Source organism: Astatotilapia calliptera, chromosome 15 (genome assembly GCF_900246225.1).
Source record: "Astatotilapia calliptera chromosome 15, fAstCal1.2, whole genome shotgun sequence".
Taxonomy (NCBI): domain Eukaryota; kingdom Metazoa; phylum Chordata; class Actinopteri; order Cichliformes; family Cichlidae; genus Astatotilapia; species Astatotilapia calliptera.
Genome location: NC_039316.1, coordinates 18289242 through 18311990, shown reverse-complemented (window position 1 = coordinate 18311990; position 22749 = coordinate 18289242). Strand labels below are relative to the sequence as shown.

The 22749-nt window shown below is 38.2% G+C and overlaps 1 protein-coding gene across 3 annotated transcripts in view; it reads right to left on the bottom strand.

Moving 5' to 3' along the window:
• Positions 1–22749, bottom strand: part of ncoa1 (nuclear receptor coactivator 1) — an 89771-nt gene that overhangs the window by 28145 nt on the left and 38877 nt on the right. For all 3 annotated transcript variants that reach the window (XM_026193786.1, XM_026193785.1, XM_026193784.1), the window contains 4 exons: positions 11599–11704; positions 3637–3803; positions 2432–2538; positions 2137–2314 (listed from right to left, as the gene is read on the bottom strand). In XM_026193786.1, coding sequence (XP_026049571.1) covers positions 2137–2314; positions 2432–2538; positions 3637–3803; positions 11599–11687 — 541 coding nt within the window. In that variant the 5' untranslated portion in view covers positions 11688–11704. The remainder of the gene's footprint in view (positions 1–2136; positions 2315–2431; positions 2539–3636; positions 3804–11598; positions 11705–22749) is intronic.

Below are 22749 nucleotides of genomic sequence, written 5' to 3'. Positions count from 1 at the left end.
ATGGAGGTTTGTTTCCGTCACACTTGTGTGAATCAAGAAGAAGATTTTGCTACTGAGGCTTTCGTGCAGAAAGACTCTTAACCCCAGCAGCTTCATACAGCACCAGGGGGTTGGGACATAATTTAATGTTCCACTCAATTAAAGCAGGGCTATCAATCTGCTATAATCCTAATTGTGAGGCACAGATGGAACAGCAGAGCTGTGCTGGCCTCTGCGCATCTCGGCACTAATCGTGGTCGATGAGAGAGAGTGGGAGAGAGGGAGAGGGGAAAGCGAGGAATTTATTTTCCAATTTACAGTCTATAACACACAGAGAGAGCACCAAATCACCCAAACATGATTCACACGGTGAAAGGAATGCTTAGTGGAATTTGTAATTAGTGGACACAAATGGAAAGATGTCAGCGGAACCGGTGAAACAGTATCAAGTTAAAACATTTGCCTAGTACTTTTTAACGTGTTTAATAATTATATACTACGTAACTGCTTAACTTAGTCTATACCAGCAGTCACCCGGTGAGAGAGGGAACACCAGTTCATCACAGCTCTAACCAAACACCTCTCACTCACTTTCACATTCAAAAACTCTCTTTTAACAGGAAGAAACCTCCAGCAGAACCAGACTTGGGGAGAGGCGGCGACTGATTGGGGGTTAGTGGATGAAGACACGGCAGAGATATTTCACACATTTCTGGGAAATTTTATAATCAGTTAACAGACAAATAAGCATTACTTTAGACTGTGAGGGGGGACACAAACTACAAAAACAAAACAAAATAAACAAACCAAAAAACCCACAAAATAAAATGGATAAAATTCGAAGCAAATGTAGCACTGAGGCTAAAACTGAGGATTTTCCTAGCATTGTAGAGGCGCTGGGATTTCAGTTCCTCAGATGCTGGAAGTGCATGGAAACTGCAATAAAATTAACTATTAATGTGCTTTCTCCATGCACAAGGAATGCTCTATTTTTTTGCATACTGCATGCCGTTACTACGTAAGGTAAAAACTTGCCTTTCATAGTAACATATCTTCATGAGTTTAAAACCACAAACCAATGAAGCTGGAAGAGCACAAATCTTTTCACAGCTTTAAATAAACTGATTATTTGTTTGAATCCTGAACTAGTTGTTACATTTGATACACAGTGAGGTAGATAAGTTACAGAAAGGAAACAAGGTGCAGCCAATTCAGGGCCAGTGTTTGTGGGAGAGGATAACTGCTTTGAAGCAATTTTTGTAACTTTGCAAAGATTTAAAAAGCACAAAAGCATTTTGTTCTGCTGCCTAATCTGTTCTTCTCTCCTTCCATTTTACTGTTCTGGGTTCATTTAGTAAATAACAATAATTTTAAATACAATATCAAAATTTATATTAATTTACAAAGGGCTGCAAATCCTTGTTAAGCAACACAAAGAAGAAGCACTAAAGGATTTAAGAATAAGCTAAATGTTGACAACCAACCTAAGATGGTAAAAATCCATCTGCTAAGTGTCTCTGTGAGTTTATTTTTCTTTAAAATCTGTTTCTGAGTAGAAAAAAAGAAGTACTGGAGTGCCTGGTGCCGAATTACAAGACCAATGGAAAATACAACAATTCAACCTTGTTGCCTAGTGCACTCTGTTATCTTTTGTCCTTAAATCCCCCTCATCTGGCCCCTACGTTTCCATTCTAATCTCTTCAAGGTTGGAGCTAAACACACACACACAAAAGAAAAAAAATACACTGTCACAGAATAGAAAGTCTATGTTTCAATACTCTTCACCCACGCATGTGCCGCCTCTACACACTTTCCTCCCTTAACATAATTTGCAGCTTTGTGAGAAGCACTAAAACTCTGTTCATTTAAAATTTACACAGTTCATCCTCCTACCTCTCCTCACAGCTCTTTAAATTTGCCTTAGCTACAAAATCTTCTTTTAATAAAGCAACTTAATCATTTGGATTTAAGTGCCGTGTACAGATTCTTCTGCTTTTTTAACAGTGAGTTTTATTGCCTCCTTAATGGGTTTCATTGGCATGGAAATGGTGAAATTTAAAAATGCTGAAAAAGTGATTATTAAATATCCCTCAAAAACATTGCAGTCGCTGGCTGCAAACGCAGTCGCTGCATTTAAAATCGATTCTGCTCACTCACCGAGGCTTTTAGGCAGCAGATTACGAACAAACTCGTTGTGGTCTCCCACGTGGAGGATGCTGTAGACGCTGGAGGCCATGAGCTCCTCCTGGGTGTATCCAAGGTAACTCGTCACGTTCTCAGAAACAAAGACGATGCGCCCCTCCCGGTTGACAACGAAGAAAAACCCATCAAGCGCCTTAACGGGAAGAACAGAGAGAGGGAAAACTAAATCAGATTTTCTGAACGTGTGTATTAGTTAGGAGTAAACAACATGTTAGGCACACAAACCAGGATTTCCTATGTATTGTTTTACCTCTAGCAGCATGGGCCCCAACGCCTCTTTCTCCACCAGTCCCTGGCTACTGGAGGAGATGTCGCTCTTCTGCACCTCATCATCTGGAGAAAGGAGGGCTGCTTTTTCTGCCCGGGGGGAGAGAACAACAGAGACATTAAATATTTTGCAATACAGTTGTTGTTGTTTTTTTAAGTATAAAGCCTATTTTTAAAAACTAGTGCTGTCAGTGTTAATTTCGTTTAAATTATTAAGGCCATAACGTCATAATGAGTGATTCTGCACGGCGTCAACATGTTAACACGTTGACGCCGTGCAGAACCACGCACGGGGCGATCCGCGGTAACTCGCTAACGGAGATTTGCCACGGTAATGCGGTCATTTTAACGAGATTAAATGACGAGATGACAGCACTATTAAAAACACGTACACAACGTTTGCTATGCTATGAAAAAAGGGGTTTTAATGCCAACAGAGATATTTGGTGCCTACCAAAAAGCCCATTTTGAGTCTCAGCGATATTCATAGCACAATAAACACTGAGGTAAATATCACAGTTTTACCGTGTTATTCTAACAAGTGTAGCACATGTTCATGGATGGAATGAAAAAGGTTGTTTTGTACGGCTACAATTTATTATCATACAGTTACTGTTTTGAAATAAAGAGCACTCTACATGTGTGTGGCTGCACAGAGCAGACAGACTACTGGAAACCAAAGAAGAAAAAAAATCATATTATTTGAAAAAAGTTAGCTTTAGACCACCAGAGTGGTTACATTTTCTAAACTCCTTTGACAAGCTTTCAAATCCCTGTTTGAGGGTAAAAGCTTGGTTTTACAGTTAAAGTTACAAAACCGGTTCAGGTCAAGGAGAAGGTGAAAGTTTATCAGATATTTTGTGATGGTTAAACTTAAGTCTTAGGAATGCACTGATGTCAATGAGTGGCCTCACAAAGACAGCCAAGGCTTTCCTCCCCACATCTGTCGAGATAGGATAAGAATGTATGCTTTAACTGAAAACTTGAGGTGACAACTCTTACAGATGTGGAGGTTTATTTTTTGCATACCCTGGTTTACTCCTGCAAACCTTGTTTAAACATTTACATAAAATGTTTTATGATTTTTTGGTTTACATTATAGTTACACAGAAAATTATAAAGAAAATTAAAGAGCATAATATTTGACAGAAATTGTGGAGACACTGTACAGAAAACGTGTTTCCTCACCCTGCTCACGCCGTTTGATCTGCTGGATTTGGTCCACAGTGCTCTTGAGGATGTGGCACTTTTCGGGCTTAACGCTGAGACTGGCAATGTCGCCCATGTTGGATGACAACAGCTCCGCCAGCTCCTCGATGTAGCGGCACTCCAGCTCCCGTCTCCGCTTCTCCGCACTGCAGAAACAGACCCGACAAAGACTCAAAGCGAAGTTCACATTAAAACAGCTGTTTTTAAATCAGTACTACTTTTCTGGGAGATTTTTTTGGTACTTATCTGGTTTTAAAAACATCAGAAAACTGATTCTCTAGCACTAATGAAACTATATTTGTTTTGATTTTGACATTTTTAACCATGAAAGCCGTGACATTTAATTTAAAGTGAGAAAGAAAAGCAGCAAAACCTGACATGTTAAAAATTAATCAATTCACTGTTTCTGCTCGGCAAAAGTTACATTTAAATTACACTGTACTTGAAGTACATTGTCCTAAACTAATCAATATGGCCAAGTATATAAGGAAAACTTTAGAACACTTTAGTAATAAGGCATTACTATATCACCATGTTTAGTAATGTAATCAATAAGGATGAACTTTGTGTCAGCCATAGTATTACTAGCCTAACTTTCTGTTGATGTCAGTGGTCAACATTTACCTCGTTGTGAATATAAAAGTTTAAAGATGTCATGAAGAGCTTTAAAAAACTTTAAGAAGATGTGATTGTTGTTGTTGTTGTTGTTATTATTATTATTATTATTATTATTATCATCATCATCTCTTTTTAAAATGCAGACTTTTTTTTTTAAATGTGTACATGGCAGCAAAAAGTATTGGCAATTTTTTTTTTAAAGATTATGACAAGAGAAGAAAAAAAAATCAATTACTGATGGATTAATGGATACATATGAGAACACACAGGTTCTTTAAACAAAATCACACCCATGATGTACAAGCAACTATCAGCACCCCTCCAGGAGCAGAAGCAGAAGAGAAAACTATAATTGTCCCTGGAGGCTAAATATGCAGTTATTACACAATAATGAGTGACTCGAACCGTTGGTTGTGACTGACAGCAATAGAGACAAAGAAACAAACAGAAAGCTGGTTGGACCCAACACAATGTGCTCAGACACATTACACAGGAGATCCAGCAGAGTAACGTCGATTGCAATGAAAGAGAAACACATGATCTTTAACGGAGCACAAATTAGACTGTTGGAAGGCTGGTGATATATTTAAAGCACAAATCACATTTTATTGATAGCAGCATTATTGAATAAATAAAGTAGACTAAGTTTTGTTTATTTTTTGTTTGTGATAAAGTTGTATGAAAGAGTTAGGATAGAAAGTGTTACACAAGTTATTTGAATGTTGCTATTTAAACTATTTTGTACATTTTGTAAAGCATCTCGTACCTCTGCTTTATTGCTGTTGATGCCAAAGAAACATACATCAATACATACATCTACATTCAATGCTGGCATTTACAACTTTTAAGGTGATTTTAGACCTTGTGATTATTATATTTTTAATGTTTTTCCTCCCTCAGTTAAAAAAAATGCTGTTGCTATTTAAGCCCTTGTAAATACGACATTTGACATTTTTGTAATTTTCAATTAATGCAGATTAAAATAAAATTAGCTTAAATCGAATCTGAATCATGCTTTCAGCTCTGACCTTTGGTTTCAGTGTTAATATATTTGTAATGCATTTTACCATGGTGTTGCTTTTTTGCAATCAAATTGATTTATTTATACTTTTTAACACTGCTTACTTATAAAAAAAAAGATTGTTTTTTTAAAAACAAAACAAAAAAAACAAAACAACAGCCAGTTAAATTTAAGTAAATGGTTATAGATTAAACTGTGAAAATAAATTCATGATCCTCTTTTTTCCTGCATTGGCTTTTTATCCACCTGTGGCATTTTTCTATAATATTGAAATTGGACAAAAATCAAAAGAAAATAAATAAATTAAGATTCTTCTCTTTTAACCTTTTGCGCAGCCTGGTGTTTAAATTTATTCTTGAGTTCCAGTGATTTCATTTCTAACGGACGAGAAACAGCAAGGTATGTGGCAGCAAGAAGAGCGTATATGTGACCGTGCGTATGTGAAACGACAACAGCAAAAGTAGGTCAGTGCATTGGCCAGCCAGAAAACACAGGCGTGGTGACCGAGGGAAGGGTGAGGAGGGGGAGGACGCTGCTGTGTGAAATGAGCGGGTAAGTGGATGAGTGTAGCTGCTGGAGAAATGCTAGCTGGGCTGTTACATCACCTATCGGCCTTATAGATTTACACATACAGTACATGGAGAACTTTCACTCCTACACGCCCCACTTAAACTTATACTGACCTAAAGTCAAATCTATACTTTAAACTTTATCTCAGGTTTCTAATTACTTCTATTTAATTAGGACTTTTTGGTCAAATGTACTTTGTTTGGAGTAGCAAAAATGTTTGGTATATAACTTGGTATCTTGGTATATACATATACAAATATACATGTATATTGTTTTTTACATTTATATCTTTATAGTGATTTGTTTTTCCTTCGGGAGTATATAGAATAGAATAGAATAGAATAGAATAGAATAGAATAGAATAGAATAGAATTCAACTTTATTGTCATTGCACATGCACAGGTACAGGGCAACGAAATGCAGTTTGCATCCATCCAGAAGTGCTTTAGTGATATAGATATATTACAATATATATTAGCAATAATATAGATATGTGAGTATATTACAGAAATGGGTCTATTATGGTATGTTATAATGTACACGGTATGAAGTATGTTGTGAATATTCTATAACTAAGTATGTACAGGCTGTAGTGAGTACAAGCTATGTGCAGGCTATGAACAGGATATAAATATGAAAAACTATACAGAATATGAAATAAATAACTTTACAGAAATCTGAGATATACAGCTATACAGAAATGGGAACTATGCAAGTTGTAAACAGTTGTAGGATTAAAGATTATTGAATGTACAGAAGACATAGACATAAATCACTTTAATATCACTAACAAATAAATAATAACTGTGATAAATAAATTAAAACAACAAAATATTTGGCACAGGGAAGTCAGCACTTGACAGGCTGTCTGTGGGATGTTATTTCACTTTTTGTTGCCGATGTTTAATCACTGACACCGCAATCACACTAGAGACCGGTTGGTGATCCCCTGGCAACCTCCAGTTGTTAGTGACAAATGTGGGTTCCTTAACCACTTGGATGTTACTAGGTGAAACTGGTCACAAACATAGCACTGCACCGAAAGCCTTCTTGTGCTCGCTTTGGTTGCTAGCAGATTGCTCCAGTTACTGGAGTTTGGTGGACCACACCAAGTTGTCTGCAATACGAATTTCACTGATTACCACGAATTAGAGATGGACCGATCCGATATTACGCATCGGTCCAATACTGACCTAAATTACTGGATCGGATATCGAAGAGAAATAAAAAATGTAATCCGATCCATTAAATATCATAAAATCATTTAACAAAACTTGCGACATGGCGTAACTCAGCTCATAACCTTAGCACGTCGGAGCAGCATGCGTCACGTGATAGAGCGGCTGTGGCGTGCGAGACCTGTCGGTGGTCTGGTTGAGCAGTTGGAGCCTCGCTACGAAACCGGCATTTCATCTCCGAGAAAGGTATCCCAGAGAAGTAAAGCAAGTGTGTAAGTTCATCTCTGAATGTTTGTAAAGCATTCCCACGTCAAGCTTAACAACCAATACATGCAGTGACTGCCTCTTCTTCTCTCCCCCTCACTCTCCTGCTGCTACTTCAATCATGAAACTGGTCAATGATCAGCTGATCGGCTTTTCTGTCACAACTCCCGTCTCTCTTGTTTGTTTATCGTCCACTTTGCACCAGAAAGAGGAAACCAGCAGATAAACAACAGCAGCATGTTTAAGCTTGATAAGCTGTTGTTAGAATTTATTACTTTCTACACCAGGATCCTTTTCTATGTAGCTGACAGCTGGTAACTGTGCAGGGGCGGATCTAGCAAAGTTTTGCTAGGGGGGCCAGGTAGGGCATTAATAGGGAAAGGGGGGCACAAAGAAATACTTTTCTTTCTAATTGTCATGTCTAGCTTTTAATAAATAATTATCTGAATCTTACAACCAAAGTTTTCATCTGATGTAAAATGTATAGAAATCTATTATTGTATAAAGGAACTATTAACTCTAATATGTACCCTGGTAAGCTACAGCACTTTTTCCTTTGGTAACCATCTGTGCAGTCTGTAATTCTGTTGAAGAAAGATGTTGAATGTATTTAAATATGTAGAAAAATAATTAATTTCTGTGCATTTGTTTTACACGTGCATTAAATTAAAGTAGATTGCGCCGATTAAGCATTATCAGGCGGAGGGTGGGGGGTGGTTTCCTTTTGCTTTTGCTGGGAGTTTGCAACCCTATTAGTAAGGTTGTTTAATATTTCTGCTAAGTACTGTTTAGAATACCAGAATAGGTTGGATGGTGTAGGTTTAAGTAAATTAGATTGATCAGTATTGCTGAACTATGAAATATTTTGGGTGTAGTGTATTTTTTGCATACAGGAATAACAGAATAGCTTTAGTGTTTGTTTTTTTAAAACTTGAGTATGAACTCATACAAAATGCAGCAAGATATTTAAAAAACAAACAGTTTTGTTGATTATAAAATGAACTATATCGGATTCGTATCGGTATCGGCAGATATCCAAATTTATGATATCGTATTGGACATAAAAAAGTGGTATCGTGCCATCTCTACCACGAATCTCCAGTAACCACTTGGTTGGGGAATAGACATTCATCCCTAGCAAACTGCCTCCAAAAACTAAGCAACCTCAAAGTTAGTTCATGAAATCCTCATGCTTCATGCTCTTGAACACAAATTTCACCAAACTATTGGTATGTCCCGTAACATGATTTTCCATCACATGTACCAATTTGGTGTTAATTTCACAAAATTAATATGTTATACTTTTAAAAAGCAAGAAACCTCCAACCTCCACATTAAAAGTTAGAGAGACTGATTGTGAAGCAAATCGTTTTGTTGCTGACATCATATTTTCAGCCATGATTTATATTATTTTTAATATCTTACTAATTAAAAATACTTTACTTGGTTACAGTTACACATTAAAAATAGCTTTGCATTAGTAAAGGTTGGTCGGGTTATAATACAACAGTTAGTAATGTCTAAAAACTATTTCCTGACTATAGTCACGTATCCTCACTGATGAGTCTGGACAACATATGTGCTGCAGACACAAAAATACACTTTCTTTTAAAGCACACTACAAAAAAAACACATAACATTTTATGTCCACGAATATAAACAAAGCGAGGCAGAATAAAACACTATTTTGCCTTGAGTAAAACGTTATATTTCTCCCATCTGGAGTTGCCTAATCCCACAGTGACAGCCCAGCTGACCAAAAATGAGCAAAAACAAGTCATCAGTAAGCATGCTCGCCATGTACAACCAAGGCAATGATTGCGTTACCTTATGTGGATAATCTATGATTTTTATAAGAATTCGGCAATCTGAGAATTAAATATGTCCATTATATTTATTTTAGGGGTGGGACTCGATTAAAAAAATTAATCTAATTAATTAGAGGCTTTATAATTAATTAATCTTGATTAATTGCACAAGAATTTTTTTTTTTAATTTTAAAAGGTTTTAGTGGGGGACAGAACAAATAATAGACATGGACATGAATATTGCAAACTCAAGCTCTTTTGATTTATAGGGGGAAAAACTGCATTTAAATGCAAAACAGAGAAACAAAAATAATATCCCTGGCCAAATTGGGCAGACTTAGAAATAAAGTGCTATTTTAAGTACTTTTAGTACCTTTTTAAAATGGTATTGTCTTTAAATAATAATAGAAATTTCAAAATAAAGTGCAGTTTTTCTTCTAAAAAAATTAGGCAGAAACATAAAAGGCTATTTGAACAGCTTCACCTTTAAAATCTGAATAATCTTAGCCAACATTATTTTGTACATTAGGCTAAAACGGTGTGATCATCAAACATTTTAGTGCAAAAATAAACCTATTGGACTCACAATAACTCCATTCTTACTTACAGTCCGTCTCTTTCAGCCAGTTACTTAGACAAACTAGCCTGTTCACATTTTCAGAGCTCAAGGCAGCTCTCTTTTTTGTTACTATGTGACCTGCAAGTCTGCAACAGTCTCTCACATGAGACAGAAGTGGCCGAACTAATCAAATACTTGCAGGCCAGGACAGACAGCTGTGGGTCGGCCCCTGCTCGACTGGACCACTACTGCAGCGGGCAGTCTGCCTCCCTGATGGTGGATTCTGCTCTGTAAAAACTCAGGGCCCTCTTACACAGGGTTTCCTCATCTAAATCTGTAGCACATTTTCTTAACCCCTATCTTCTACCACTGCTAGTGGTCTACAGTCCAGAGCAATCCATTTTGCGAGACAATCTGTAAGTTTGTCCGACGCTGACTTAGTAATTTTGGTCCTGAAGCCAGTCATTTCATCAAGTTTGGATTGCCAAACTGGGACTGCTAGCACTAACAGCTCCTAGTTTCTGTGCTCGCTGCAACATGTTTTGCATTTAGATGGTACTGTAAGGTTGAAGTGCTGCGGTGGTATGCAAACTCCTTTTTGCACAGTTTGCACAAAACCACGCTTTTATCAAGACTTCTGCTAGGTAGTCTTTTAAAATGTAATTTAAATTAAATGAGTCCTAACTGTCGCTACCCGATCGGTACCCCGCATGTGCGAAAGGTGTCTACTTCCGGTCGTAGCATTTTACGATAGTTATGGGTCAGAGTATCTGTTAAGATGTTAAGAATAATAAGTATATCTTAAAATGTTTGCAATAATGAAGCATTTCAGTACAATGTAGACAAAAACGAAAAATAAAAAGATAGTTACGGATCAGGACTCCCCGATCCTTACTGCGCATGTGTAAAGTCGGACCGTACAAATCGGGTCTACCCGATCTGTACCGCGCATGTGCAGATGTTTTCTTCTTCTTCTGTTCGTTTAATGGCAGTGTACTCCCCAGTGTACGAGGATACTGCCACCTGCTGACCGAGCGAATGAACCCTATTATAAACTGAATTAGCGTGATTTCAAATGCGTGTTAAATTTGATTTAGCGATAGTCGAGTGTGTTTATGCTTGTCTGTGAGGAGAGGATTGTTGGAATAGTGATGATGACGTCCGCTATCACTGTCAATTGTCAGTAAACACTTAATCTGGCTGATGAATCTTCACGTGACACATTGCTAACTCAATATTATTAAGTCTGTAATTAGGCGCCATTCTTCTTATTTTACGGCGCTGTTGTTCAATCGGGGGACGCTCTCTGTGGAGGAACTTAGCATGAATTTGTTTGTATACGGATTATCCATTGTTTAAATGTCCCGGTAGTCGAAAAGGAGGCAGGGCTGTTGAGAAATGCTAGGAGCTAACTGGGCGCTAACCGTGTCATTCAAATATATTGAATGTCGCAATGTTGGCAAAGAGAGGAAGTGATGTAAGATTTGCGCATGCGGGGTACCGATCGGGTTTCCGGTACGGATCGGGTACACACTTTCTTCTGATTCTTCCATTTTTGTAGCTGTGTGCATCAGTGTAATCGGTATGCCAGGAAGTCATGCATTGACAAAAGTTCCCCTTTGCTTGGAATTCAAAGTGCGATTAAATGCATTAATGTTTTTATAATGCATTATTTTTTTCAAATTTAATGGTTTAACACATTTTAATGCAAACATCATTTGTTTACATGTATTTTACAACATAATTTCACGAGCTTAGACGTTTATAAGCTTACTGATAAAAAAGCTAGGTTGATATGGTTGATAATTGTTTTTATTACTCATCTTTTGGCTGATCATGAACCAATAAAGATTCACAGTATCTCCGGCTCTATCCGTGTAATGTTTGTCAGTGTTGTAAAAAAAGGCATGCAGCCGGTCTTACCTTTGCCCTGACGTGTCGCATGGCGAGCCCTTCCTCTTGCGTAACTCTGGCGTGGCAGGGTCCAGAGGGCTTTCCCCTACTGCACTCATTTTCAGCTTTAACTGACCTGCGGGGGTGGGAAACACATGGTAAAAAGAAGTGTCAGGAACAAAATGAGAGCAGCCATTAATGTAAGTCCCACAGCTTCCCCACCCCTAGATCCATTCCTACAAACCAGTGCAGATAAAAGAGCACAGGAAAGCCACAGATTTTGTAAAGACTTTGGACAACTATTTCTTTAAATTCCTACTGTCAGGCAGAGCTAACCACACATGCACAAAATCCAAGGCCACACTGAATCTCCTCGGTCAGACAAGACCGACTCTGCTGTTTTGTTTTTCCTTGTAAAACAAATTCCCAATTAAAACAAAAGTCAATAACACTATCAAACACTACTGTAATAATCCAAATAATCATATGGCGCTATGATTGTGTGCATTTCTGTCAACACCATCATCAATCAACATGATCACCAATTTAACTACACAAGTTTACCCCTTTTACACAGGTGCATCTTCTTTAATATTTGTCCTGACCAGTCCTTTTTAAAAACCACCTTCACCTGCAGTTTTCTACCAACCTCTGAATATAGTTCAAGAAGAGTATTTTGTGCTGAGAACATTTTAATTCACTATTAATGCTGAGTGGCTAATATTAGGCTAACCTACATGTTTCAACTGATAAGCCATGTATGAGGTTGACAAATGAGTTACATGTCACTCTCATCCTTTAGTCTTCCAAATGATCCGGACACCCTGCCCTACATATGTAGTCTTGAATTATTATTTACAACAGTGTGGACCAACCAGTAAACAATAATGAGAGTCTATGACTGACTGAGAGTTGTTCCAGGTGACAAATTTAGCAACAATTATTCAGATTTGTGAGCAATCAAACTAATTTAAATACTGCTGAAATGTGTAGCACGTTGAGTCGTACATCTTCTTTGCATGTTAAAGTCATTGAGCTGAAAGTGGCTGCAGATCAGCCACTTTCATCACTGGAGTTTTTACAGCCAATGTACAGCCACTCATTTCTCACAATACGTTCTGCAGTTTCAATAAGTTTCCCACTGGCACTATAAGCTCTCAGAAACAAGTTAACTAGTGTTGAATATCAATTAAATATTAAATATTTCATCATCTAGTGGACGTCCAAGCAACATCTGGCTTTTCCCATTCATAGTATCTCACAAGTACTACAAGAAATACACTGTAATATGCAAATGCAATTGATATGAGCATTTCTGTACAGAGATTGCTGACTGCTTACAAACAACGGAAATCTTTTCAATTTCTGTAGCCTGTATTTACAGGACAGTTCAGAGTAGACAGGAAAGCGGGAAGAGGATGTGTAGAGTGACCAGGTAAGCTACAGCGGCGCCTCGGGATTTCTAAAAGGAAGGTGAGACATAAACATGAATAAAAGCCTTTCAACTACTTGTGGGAAATTTCTTTTTCTTTAAAATTTACATTCATGCGTTGTGACTGAAAGAAAAATCTGTACACATACACACAACCTCTTTAGCCCACTGAAAAACAGGCTGCCATTGTCACAAGTATTGGGTGCCGCTGCAAGTCCATGCTGCTCACGGGATGCTAATCCTTCCTGACTAGCACTGTTTACATTTCACCTCAAATCACCCTGCTCTGCTTCCGCCTTCCTTGTAGTGCTAACCCACTGCACTTAAAAAACATCCATCCACAACAGTGAGAAATGAGATCACTGCAGCACATTAGCACCCAATAAAAACACAATGCAGCCCAGTTTCAGAGTCAGAGATTAGTATGTATTTAATATAAGAGCCTGAGCTGCAAGTATGATATATAATTTATTCTTGTTTATGTTACAAATGTCTTAATTCTGGCTATATTTTAAGGAAAAAACATTTATAACACACATCAGGTGATATTAATGGCTCGACTGGAATCTAGGAATAAAAATAAGAGTTAAAAAAGACATTTTTACGTAGCCAACATCTTTTTTTGCCTACCAAATATCAAAAAAATAAAAAAAAATGTTAATGCTTTAGTCAACTCCTAACTTGGTATATGTTCATAAAAGAGGCCAGAGGCTCTAATTTCATTTGTCAGATAAAATAGTAATAATATTTAGTTTGATATCAACGTGCCTCCAAAGGCACCAAATATTGACTAATTTTAAATGTATGTTTTTTTTTTTATTTATTTATCTTTTGTAACTTAACCTTGAAAATTAACGTTTGCACTTACAGACTGATGGACTGTTTCACCTGTAATGTTAAGTGTAAGAGAAAGAGGATCCATCTTTTCAGAGTGACCTTCCCATCATAACGCTCATCATTTATGATGGTTAACAAGCTCCGGTAAAGCCGGTACATTTCTGGGAACGCATCTACAAATTTACAGTTCACTGTCAGAAAGAGAACACCAGGTGCAGTGATTATGTCTGATAATGTACAAAAGCAAGCAACACCAAATGCATCTGCCGAACGCCCTGTACTCACTCGCTTTATAGATAGCTTTAATTTATCAGTCTACAACAAGAGGACGCTTTATGCTTTCTGTTTTGTACCATGAAAACAACCACTTATACTTTTTCTCAGAATGATTCAAAAGGAATTTGTGAAGCCCATCGGCTAGGCACAACCAGATTTTTACATCTCAGGGCACATGGCCTGAGATGCAAAAATCTGCAGGCCTGAGTATATCGGTCAGTTATTTTTAACCAATTTTGTATGTAGTTTTAGTTCATCTGTCAGAGAACAGCGTCATTTCAGTCCTAGTTTGAACGTTTAATTGCTGCTAACCAGCAAGCAAAAGAAATTGCAGTCACAAGTCTGTGCCAACTGGTTGGTTCAGCTCTTTATCTCATTCAGGTGCTCCACTGAGACTAAGGGCAGGTATTGCACTTATATACATTTAAGTCACTTACAATGTGTACACAGTTCCAGCAATCTAATAATGGCCAAACCAGTGGGCACCAGTGTGGAACGACAGGCCTGAAGCGTTGCAGAGATGGATGGGCATCCGACCAGGGCAACACTGCTTTATTCTCTTTGTTTGAGGCTACAAGCTGCCTTTGTTCCCTTAGTTTTAGACTAAAGCACCAGTAAGGTTAACGTTAATCCTCAAGATTAACCTGTTTGTAAGTATTTGGCTGGGCACAGCCTATGAAGGGGGCTTTTCAACCGACACAAACACGTCTAAAAACCTAACAGCGTAACTTGACGTGAATGATGCCGTGCACATGTCAAACCCTGGTTGAAAAGTGGTCCTGAACACAAAAGGAAGTGATACCAGAAGCATATTTGAGAATGCTTCAAATGTAAGAAGGCCACTGCAGTGTAAAGTCACTAAGCTTATTTTGTGCACCACCCCTGTACTCCCTCTTGCATACATTACTGTACTTGGAAAGAGGTGATGCTGGTGGGATATTAAGTTATAAGTAACTGGTAAAAAAACCCATTAAATGCTAATGTCTATCGTTCCCAAACTATGTGTCAAACAGTAACACATGAGTCGATTCTCCATTACAGTCTTGGTGTGCTTTTAGGGCTCGTTTCTGACTGCGTCTTCTCAGCCAAAAGAGCTGACGCGGTGAAGCAACAAGAGCATCTTCGATAGAGAGCTAATTATTTCAAGTGACTCACATGCCCCTTCAGTCCGATTCTGGGTTCTGCTGATCAACGGAAACAAAAGTAAGGGGTCTGAGTGTAACATTTACTGATAATAAAGCTTGAGGATCAAAATTTAGTAAGACCCCTAGCATTAGGAGACCCCTGTGAGAAAATAACAAAGGAGGAAGGGGCTGGGAAATGGTCTTCAAACAGAGGAAAAACGTGGGACACCAACATGGTACTGTAATAACTAAACAAGCTGAACAGGACATGTATCCTCAGATGAGGCCATGGCCATTTCAAATGTTCTGAGGTTCAGCAACCATTTTTAAAGGTTTAAAAAAAATAAAAATAAAATCCCCCTGTTGTGATGATGTAAGTGCTCTATCTAGGGAAAAATATCAATATCCAGTTTTTAGCAATTTACACCCAGTTAAGTGTGGATTTTCACACTTCACTCACCAACACGCTTATATAAACAAACAAAAGAATCCATCGACTACCATCCATGCGAAATATTGCAAATATTCGTTACTAAGCATGACTACAAAGGATTTAAAACAAACGAAAGACATTCAGCACAAAGTTTTCATTCTTAGCACCCACATGGCTGTCTTTAAGCAAGGTTTCTGCAGCAGTTTGTCTGTGGACAACCAGTCAAGGCAGATAAAACCGCTTTGTTTGTGCTCGGGTAAATCTCACATCAGAGCGCTTTAGACAGTTGTCTATGTTCTGCGTATTTGCTGTATGAGGAGAGGATGTGACACTCAAGCAACACAGTGTAAGAATTGTTATTTTCTGCGAGGGAAAAAAAGCTTTTACAGCAAAGATGGCAAACTTTTAAGCGTAAAAAAATAAATAAAATATGACTGTTTATATCTGCCTTAATAAGTGCCTGGAGACGTTTCAGGATCCTGGTGAAACTTGACCCTAAAAGACGAGAGGCTTCTTTGTCCCTGGCTGCCCGATTACCATCTCAAATGCAGACTGGAGCATCTACCAGTGATCTGAATGCAAGTGTAGACTGTATATAAAAGATGGATATGGTCACCCAGGCTTTGGAGTTCACATTGTGAAGTTTTAAGAGTGTTTTGGCCCTGGTTGCATAGGCTTTTTGGAGCCAGAAGTTACAGTACTTGGATGAAATGAGGGAGTTTTAAGCTATGAGCAAGTGCTGCACCCATAGATGTTACAACAGCTACACCCCAGCATAGGTACCTCCTAATTAGTGTTAAGAATTAGAATTTACTCCAAAAATCTCCAGCACAAGCACAGTGGGGCCATAAAATTCAATTACTACAATTAACAAATATGACCCCCAAGCAGACACCAATCAGCTACAGCTGCCTGTGCCAGAACAGTGCCAACTACCCACAAGTACTATTATAAAACAACTCATACTTTTGTATTAAGAAGGGCTAAGCTATTTACTGAGGCCAAAACTGTTTCTGTTTATTTTAAATGTTTATTTTTAATTTTCTGTAGCTTTATAATGCTGTAAAATGGCATAATTGAACATGGCTCATTTTTGGAACCAGACTCCAGTGGCCACTAGTGGAACTGCAGTTTTGGTCTTCATATGAGAGTTTTGGGGGAATCTTTAAATTGGAGCTACAAACAACATCCCGTACTACACTCCGACCCTCTAAGCCGCATGAGAGTCTGCATACTACAACAAATACTGTGAGAAGTGACACATGATATACTTCAAAACCACACTTTGACTAATACCTTAATCCATCCAAGCCTTAATCCATCCCTTTAAATAAAATTCAAAGTTCAAACAAAAGCTCCACAATTATGATACTCGCTACCTGAACCACCTTCAGTCTCAGTTTCAAAACTGTCACAACACTCCGTGCTTCTACTGCATACACCATTATCCAATCACTGAAATGAAATGACAAAAAGTTAAGTGCACTTTTTCATATATTCTGATACGCTTAAGTGAAAAGTTAGGCACCCTAGTGCCAGCTGGTGTGAAAAAGTTAGTTTGGAGTCCAGCACCCAGCCCTACATTTACAGGCAGTCACACTATGAAAGCTACCACAGTTCAAGTTAGTGGTTAAATATGAATCCTCTCGCTAATGTGGCCCTACGATGAAACGGTCAGGTCCGTGATGAGAAGTTCAAGTGCTCTCCTTTAACCTCCCATTTTCTCCACTCCACATACATTTATACAATTATGGAATTTGTGCAGCAGGATTCACATATTGTTGTCTTCTCTCCTTTTTCTAAAAAAAAAAAAAAAACCAAAAAAAAAAACCAACTAAACACAGCAGATTAAACAGAGGATTTATCTAAGCACTAAGCAGCACATTAAACAGTCTGCTATATTACTACCCTTAACTGTCCCTTTTGAATGAGTATAACTCACAGCGGATGACAGCTTTCACAGTTTGCACTTCTTATAGCATCCAAGCTGTGCTGCATGTGACTGAAACAATCATAATTAGTTACAGCTGCAGCGCGAGCATATCCTCAAACACACTTTCACACATATCAGCCTCAAAGTAAACAGAAAGTAGGGACCAAACAAAAAATAACATTAAAAAAAAAGGGGAGAGAGGAAAACTCACACTCTAACCCACAAACCTGTAGACCAGGTCCTGCACCTTCTGACCTCACCTCCCTCTCCGTATGTGCTGTATGGTGAGAGCCTTCAGTCGCCAAAGAGAAAGAAGAAAAAGCAGCAGCAGCAATGCAACAGACTCAGACCTTTGAGAAACACAGTCCACTGCCTCCACGGGCTCCCCATTTCAGCCGTCTCAGTATCTTTAAGTTTGTCTCTTCTCCTTCAAAGATCCTTCAAAGCTTCCCTCTGCTTCCGCAGAGCTGCATGTACACACGTGCGCGTGCGAACACACATGCGCAGGCATGCATGTGCTCAGCAGCCGTAATGTATAGCTTGGAGAAGGGGGAGTAAGGAAGAGACCACCAGCTACAGAGTAGGGCTTGAAGAGTGTGGAAAACAAGGAGATAAGGAGGACCTAAATGACATTTAGCCTCAATACAGACCCATTATTTATCTTTCTAATGTAGACACAACCTTTCACCAGGTCCCATTTTATTATTTTGGCTCCTTCAAAGAACCTTTATCTTTTGGATAAAACAGCAACAAAAAAGAAAGAAAAGCACAGAAAAATTCCCTCAGATTCACATGTCAAGGTTTCCATCTTGAGCCTGATATTAATCGACCTGACCAGAGATTTGATCAGAATTAAATATGACTGGATCTTCAGTAATGCCATAAACAGATGTGAAAAGGTTATAGTAAAAGGCTAATAGCTTAATATCTTTAAATAATTATCTGTAAAATAAGCTCACGACACTGCTCATGCATGCAGCATGGCCACCCCTCTTTACTGCATCATGTTGGTACAACCCATGCTCAGTCACTGTTGCTGAGGCCCACCCTCTCAAATATAGGACATGACCAGAGAATGTATACAGCTTCAGCAAGGCATATAGAGCAGCCAGTGACTTATATGTTCTTTCATGTGTCAAGTGAAACATAGCAAATCAGGATGCAACGGTGCCGGTGAAAAATTGAGTGTGCAGGTTCACTACAGTCACGTAACCAGCAGGTTCAACTGAGCAGCTGCTTCTCTGAAAAGGCTTCAAGCTGAGGAGATTTTTTATTTCCCCATGTGGTTTCCACATGAGGGCAGGCTTAGGATTTGGTTTCTCACAATTCAATTAACAAACAAACAAACAGATTCTCTCATTACTCTCATTACTTAATATTAGTTAAATAAAATAGAGTGGAGTCAAATATTGTGACAGAAGTAACTCAAGTTATTCTCAGTGGATTCGAAAAAAATAAATGTATTGAATACTCAAGGTGCTTTCCATGCTGCAGAGTTATATGGTAGGGAAAGTAATTGCAAAGCCAAATAAACTGGAGGTGCCATGCTCAAAAGCTTTTTGATCTGACCATGCAATCAAAAGAAGGACTGGCAAAAGATCAGATGATGGCTTATTTTAAGTAGATACATAAAGCAAAGGTGCCTTTGTTGTGCCACTGGAAAAAACAATATGAATTTCTCTGTTATTTCACTTCATTTAATTCACAGAAAAGAAACCTATGCAGGAAATTCCCTGGCTCAGTTTCTTTGTTTGTTAGCAAGATTACTGAAAAATGTATCTAAAGATTTGCATGAAATTATAGCAGAGGTGGGTGCTGGCACAAGTTAAATGTGATTAACATCTGAAGACAATCCTCAATCAGATCTGAATCCAGGAAGGATTTGCTACCATAGTGAGATTAGATGAAAAGGGGCAATGTTGTCTCATATCTTTGTAATTACACATAAAAATGAGTTAATAAAAAATTGGGAGGCATCGTCTTGATGTTCAAGTAAATAGCACAAACTACCCTGGCTTCCTACATTCTTCTGCATAATGGGAATTTAGTATTTTCCATTCCATATATTGTCTGCTTATAAATGAAATATGCAGTCTAGTCTAACATTTCCAAACCAGCCGTCGATTTACAAAAAAAGGAAAAAGAAATAGAAATGTCGTTTGACTTTTCAAACAAATGTTGTGACCTACAGTTTATGTAGAGCAATGATTGAATTGGCTTGATTTTAGAGTGCGCCGCAAGCTTGCTTTCCAAAACAAACTTTTACCCTGTCTGCATACAAATTTTCGACAAATTAAATCAGTCCCAAAGCATGGACCCCCATGCGAGGGGTACTTTGAAGTCCAGTTTGGAGCATGTAAGCAATGAAAAAGAATGTTTTCTATGGAAAAAGACACAAATATCCTCAGTTAAGTTGTTTTTTTTTTTTTTTACTAAATCTTTAAGTGAAATTTATAAGGAAAAATCAGTTCAGTGCATCTCCAATGTCATCAGTCATGGCACTGAGACAAAGATTTACTGACCTATCATTAGCCATTTTTTACTTACCAAAATTGCTATCAGCTTGTCAGATGGCTACTTGGCGGAAGGGATAGTTTAAAAAAAGGGGGGAACGACAGGTGCTGATATTGCTTAGTTGGTTGAGCAGCTGACCATTACACTGAAGGATGTTCAAACAGGTAAAGTACTGCTTGCTGCTCTGACCTGGGTATGATCAAGCTCCAGACCCATTCCTGCATGTCATTCACCCTCATTCTTACTACTTTCCTGTCTACTCTCTGCACTGTCCTAGCCACAAAAAGGCCCAAAAATTGACACAGCATTAAAAGAACAATTGCATAAAATGCATCACAATTTCTATATTAACATATTTTCGCCATGTCTAGTCTTGGTTTGAAAATAGTTCCCAAATGAAAGTTCCGCCTCACATTTGTGAAGTCTATGGTGAACTCAGTGACTGCAAGGTGCTGCAAAATAAACCCAAATCCTCACCCTCCACCCTCTTTGACAGTTGGTATGAAGCGTTTGTCCTGATATTTGCTGTTTGGTTTTCTCAGAACATGGTGTTGTGCATTATGGCCAAACATCTCCACTTTAGTCTCATCTGTCCAAAGGAAACTGTTTTAAAAGTCTTGTGGTTTGCTCAGATCCCACTGTGCATACCTAAGCCATGCTGTCAGGTTCTTTTTAGAAAGAACAGGCTTTTTCCCGGCAATCCTTCCAAACAATCCATTACCTGTTCAGTCTTTTCTAATTATGCCATGATGAAGTGACCTGGGTGATTTTGCCAGCCAGGAAATTTTAATAGACCAGGTCATACTTGCTGATGATTAGTTGATCAAGTTCATTTGATTAGCAGTGCCCGTCTGCTACTTACCCCTCTTGACTCCTATGAAAGAAGTAAGAGTGTATTGAATTGGCATCCATGCGGCTGTAGGATCACAACCAATATGACCAAATTGGCTCACAATCAATTATTTTAAAATAGGGAATAAAAAGCAAAAACAGATGTATTTTATTTCTTTATTGGAACAGTCTGGTGGTATTCTTGCTTTGTAATAGACAGTCTGAGCTCTGTAAGTGCCAACATCATAAATGATATAAACATCAGTCTGTCTATAGCACAGTTTTTAGCACTATGCTGCCATCAGTTTTGATTGGCGAGAGACTGTCCCAATCCGGTTGTTCAGTCTGACGTCACTAGCCGTGTCTGGGTCTAAACTCCGCTGCAGGTCCATATATCAAACGATCACTATGGCATTACTGAGAGTTGAAAAACTGTCTAAAGTCTTTCATCTTTAATAAAATGATCAGCGTACTGCTCTCCCAGGTGTAACAATTGAGTTTAACATCCAGGCATCCATGAAAACGGAATTTATGACATTTAACGGAGTTAGAAGTTAGCAGGGAGTTAGCTCGCTAGCTTCTATCTAAATACAATATAGCATGTCCTGACTGCGGGGTTTTGGAAACAAATGAAAACGTACAGCTCTGTTATCACTTCCAGCATAAATGAAGACAGAAAACTAAACAGCAGTAACGTCTGTAGGGTTACTGAAGTTGGGCTAGCTGGTATATAATGATGTGCTGCGTGACCGCTAGCGACACAGCTACGTTAGCATAATATAAACAAGCTAACTTTTTTTTCCACTCGATAAAAGTTACCGTGAGTGTTCTCGGTGGTCAGGAACAAATGTAATCGCATGGCAGGATGCTGTAAAAGGACCAAACTTCAGCCAGGAGAACAACTGAGATAATCCATCCACAATACGAGGTTAGTCATTCATATACTGCTGCATGGGCTGGGCTGTAGTTACATCCTAAGGTTTTAAAAACTGAGCTTAAATAAATGATTAGCGGTAATAAAAGCCGAGGGAGGTCAACAGGGATCACTGACTGTTTTAGGAGCTTTTTGAGATCAAATAGAAGAAAATACATAACATTAAACATGTTAACAACACAAAAGCCATATTAAACGCAGACTACTTTAGACCCGGAAGTAGGATTCGTCGCGTCATCACTGAACAACCGGATAGGTTCCTTAAATGAGCGGTTTTCTCTTCAAGTGAAAATGTGCACCCAATTCTCACTTGCTGAATATTGTTTCAGTAGCAGAGGGTTACATTTGGCACGCCATAAGAAAAAAGTCTTGCAAACTATGCAAAACAGCCATGTTCTTCAGCTACAGTTAGAGTAATCTATAGCAAAATACAAAATTTTGCTCTACAAGGGCCTGATATCCACTTACAAGGACATTATACTGCCACTGTTCTATCAAAATTTAAAACAAATGTCTTCATATGTGGATCTCATTTTTCTCAGAAACAAAAATCAGGTAAAAAAAAAAAAAAAAAATTCAAATCTGGTAATCTTTGTTTTTACATTCATCAGGTCCCAATCAGCCCAAATAGCAAGAAATTAAAAATGCATGCCATGAAAGAGTTCCAGAGTTAAAGCTAAAAGTCTGCACTTCAATTGCATGTGAGTTGTGTCATTTAATATCCATTGTGATAATCCGTTGTCGTAATCTCTTTCCAAATATATACGCACTTAACTGTATAAATTGCTTTTAAAACTGCTGGAAATGACTCATTTAAACACATATCTGGCTTACCTCAACATCATATCTATGTTAGAGTTTTGAATA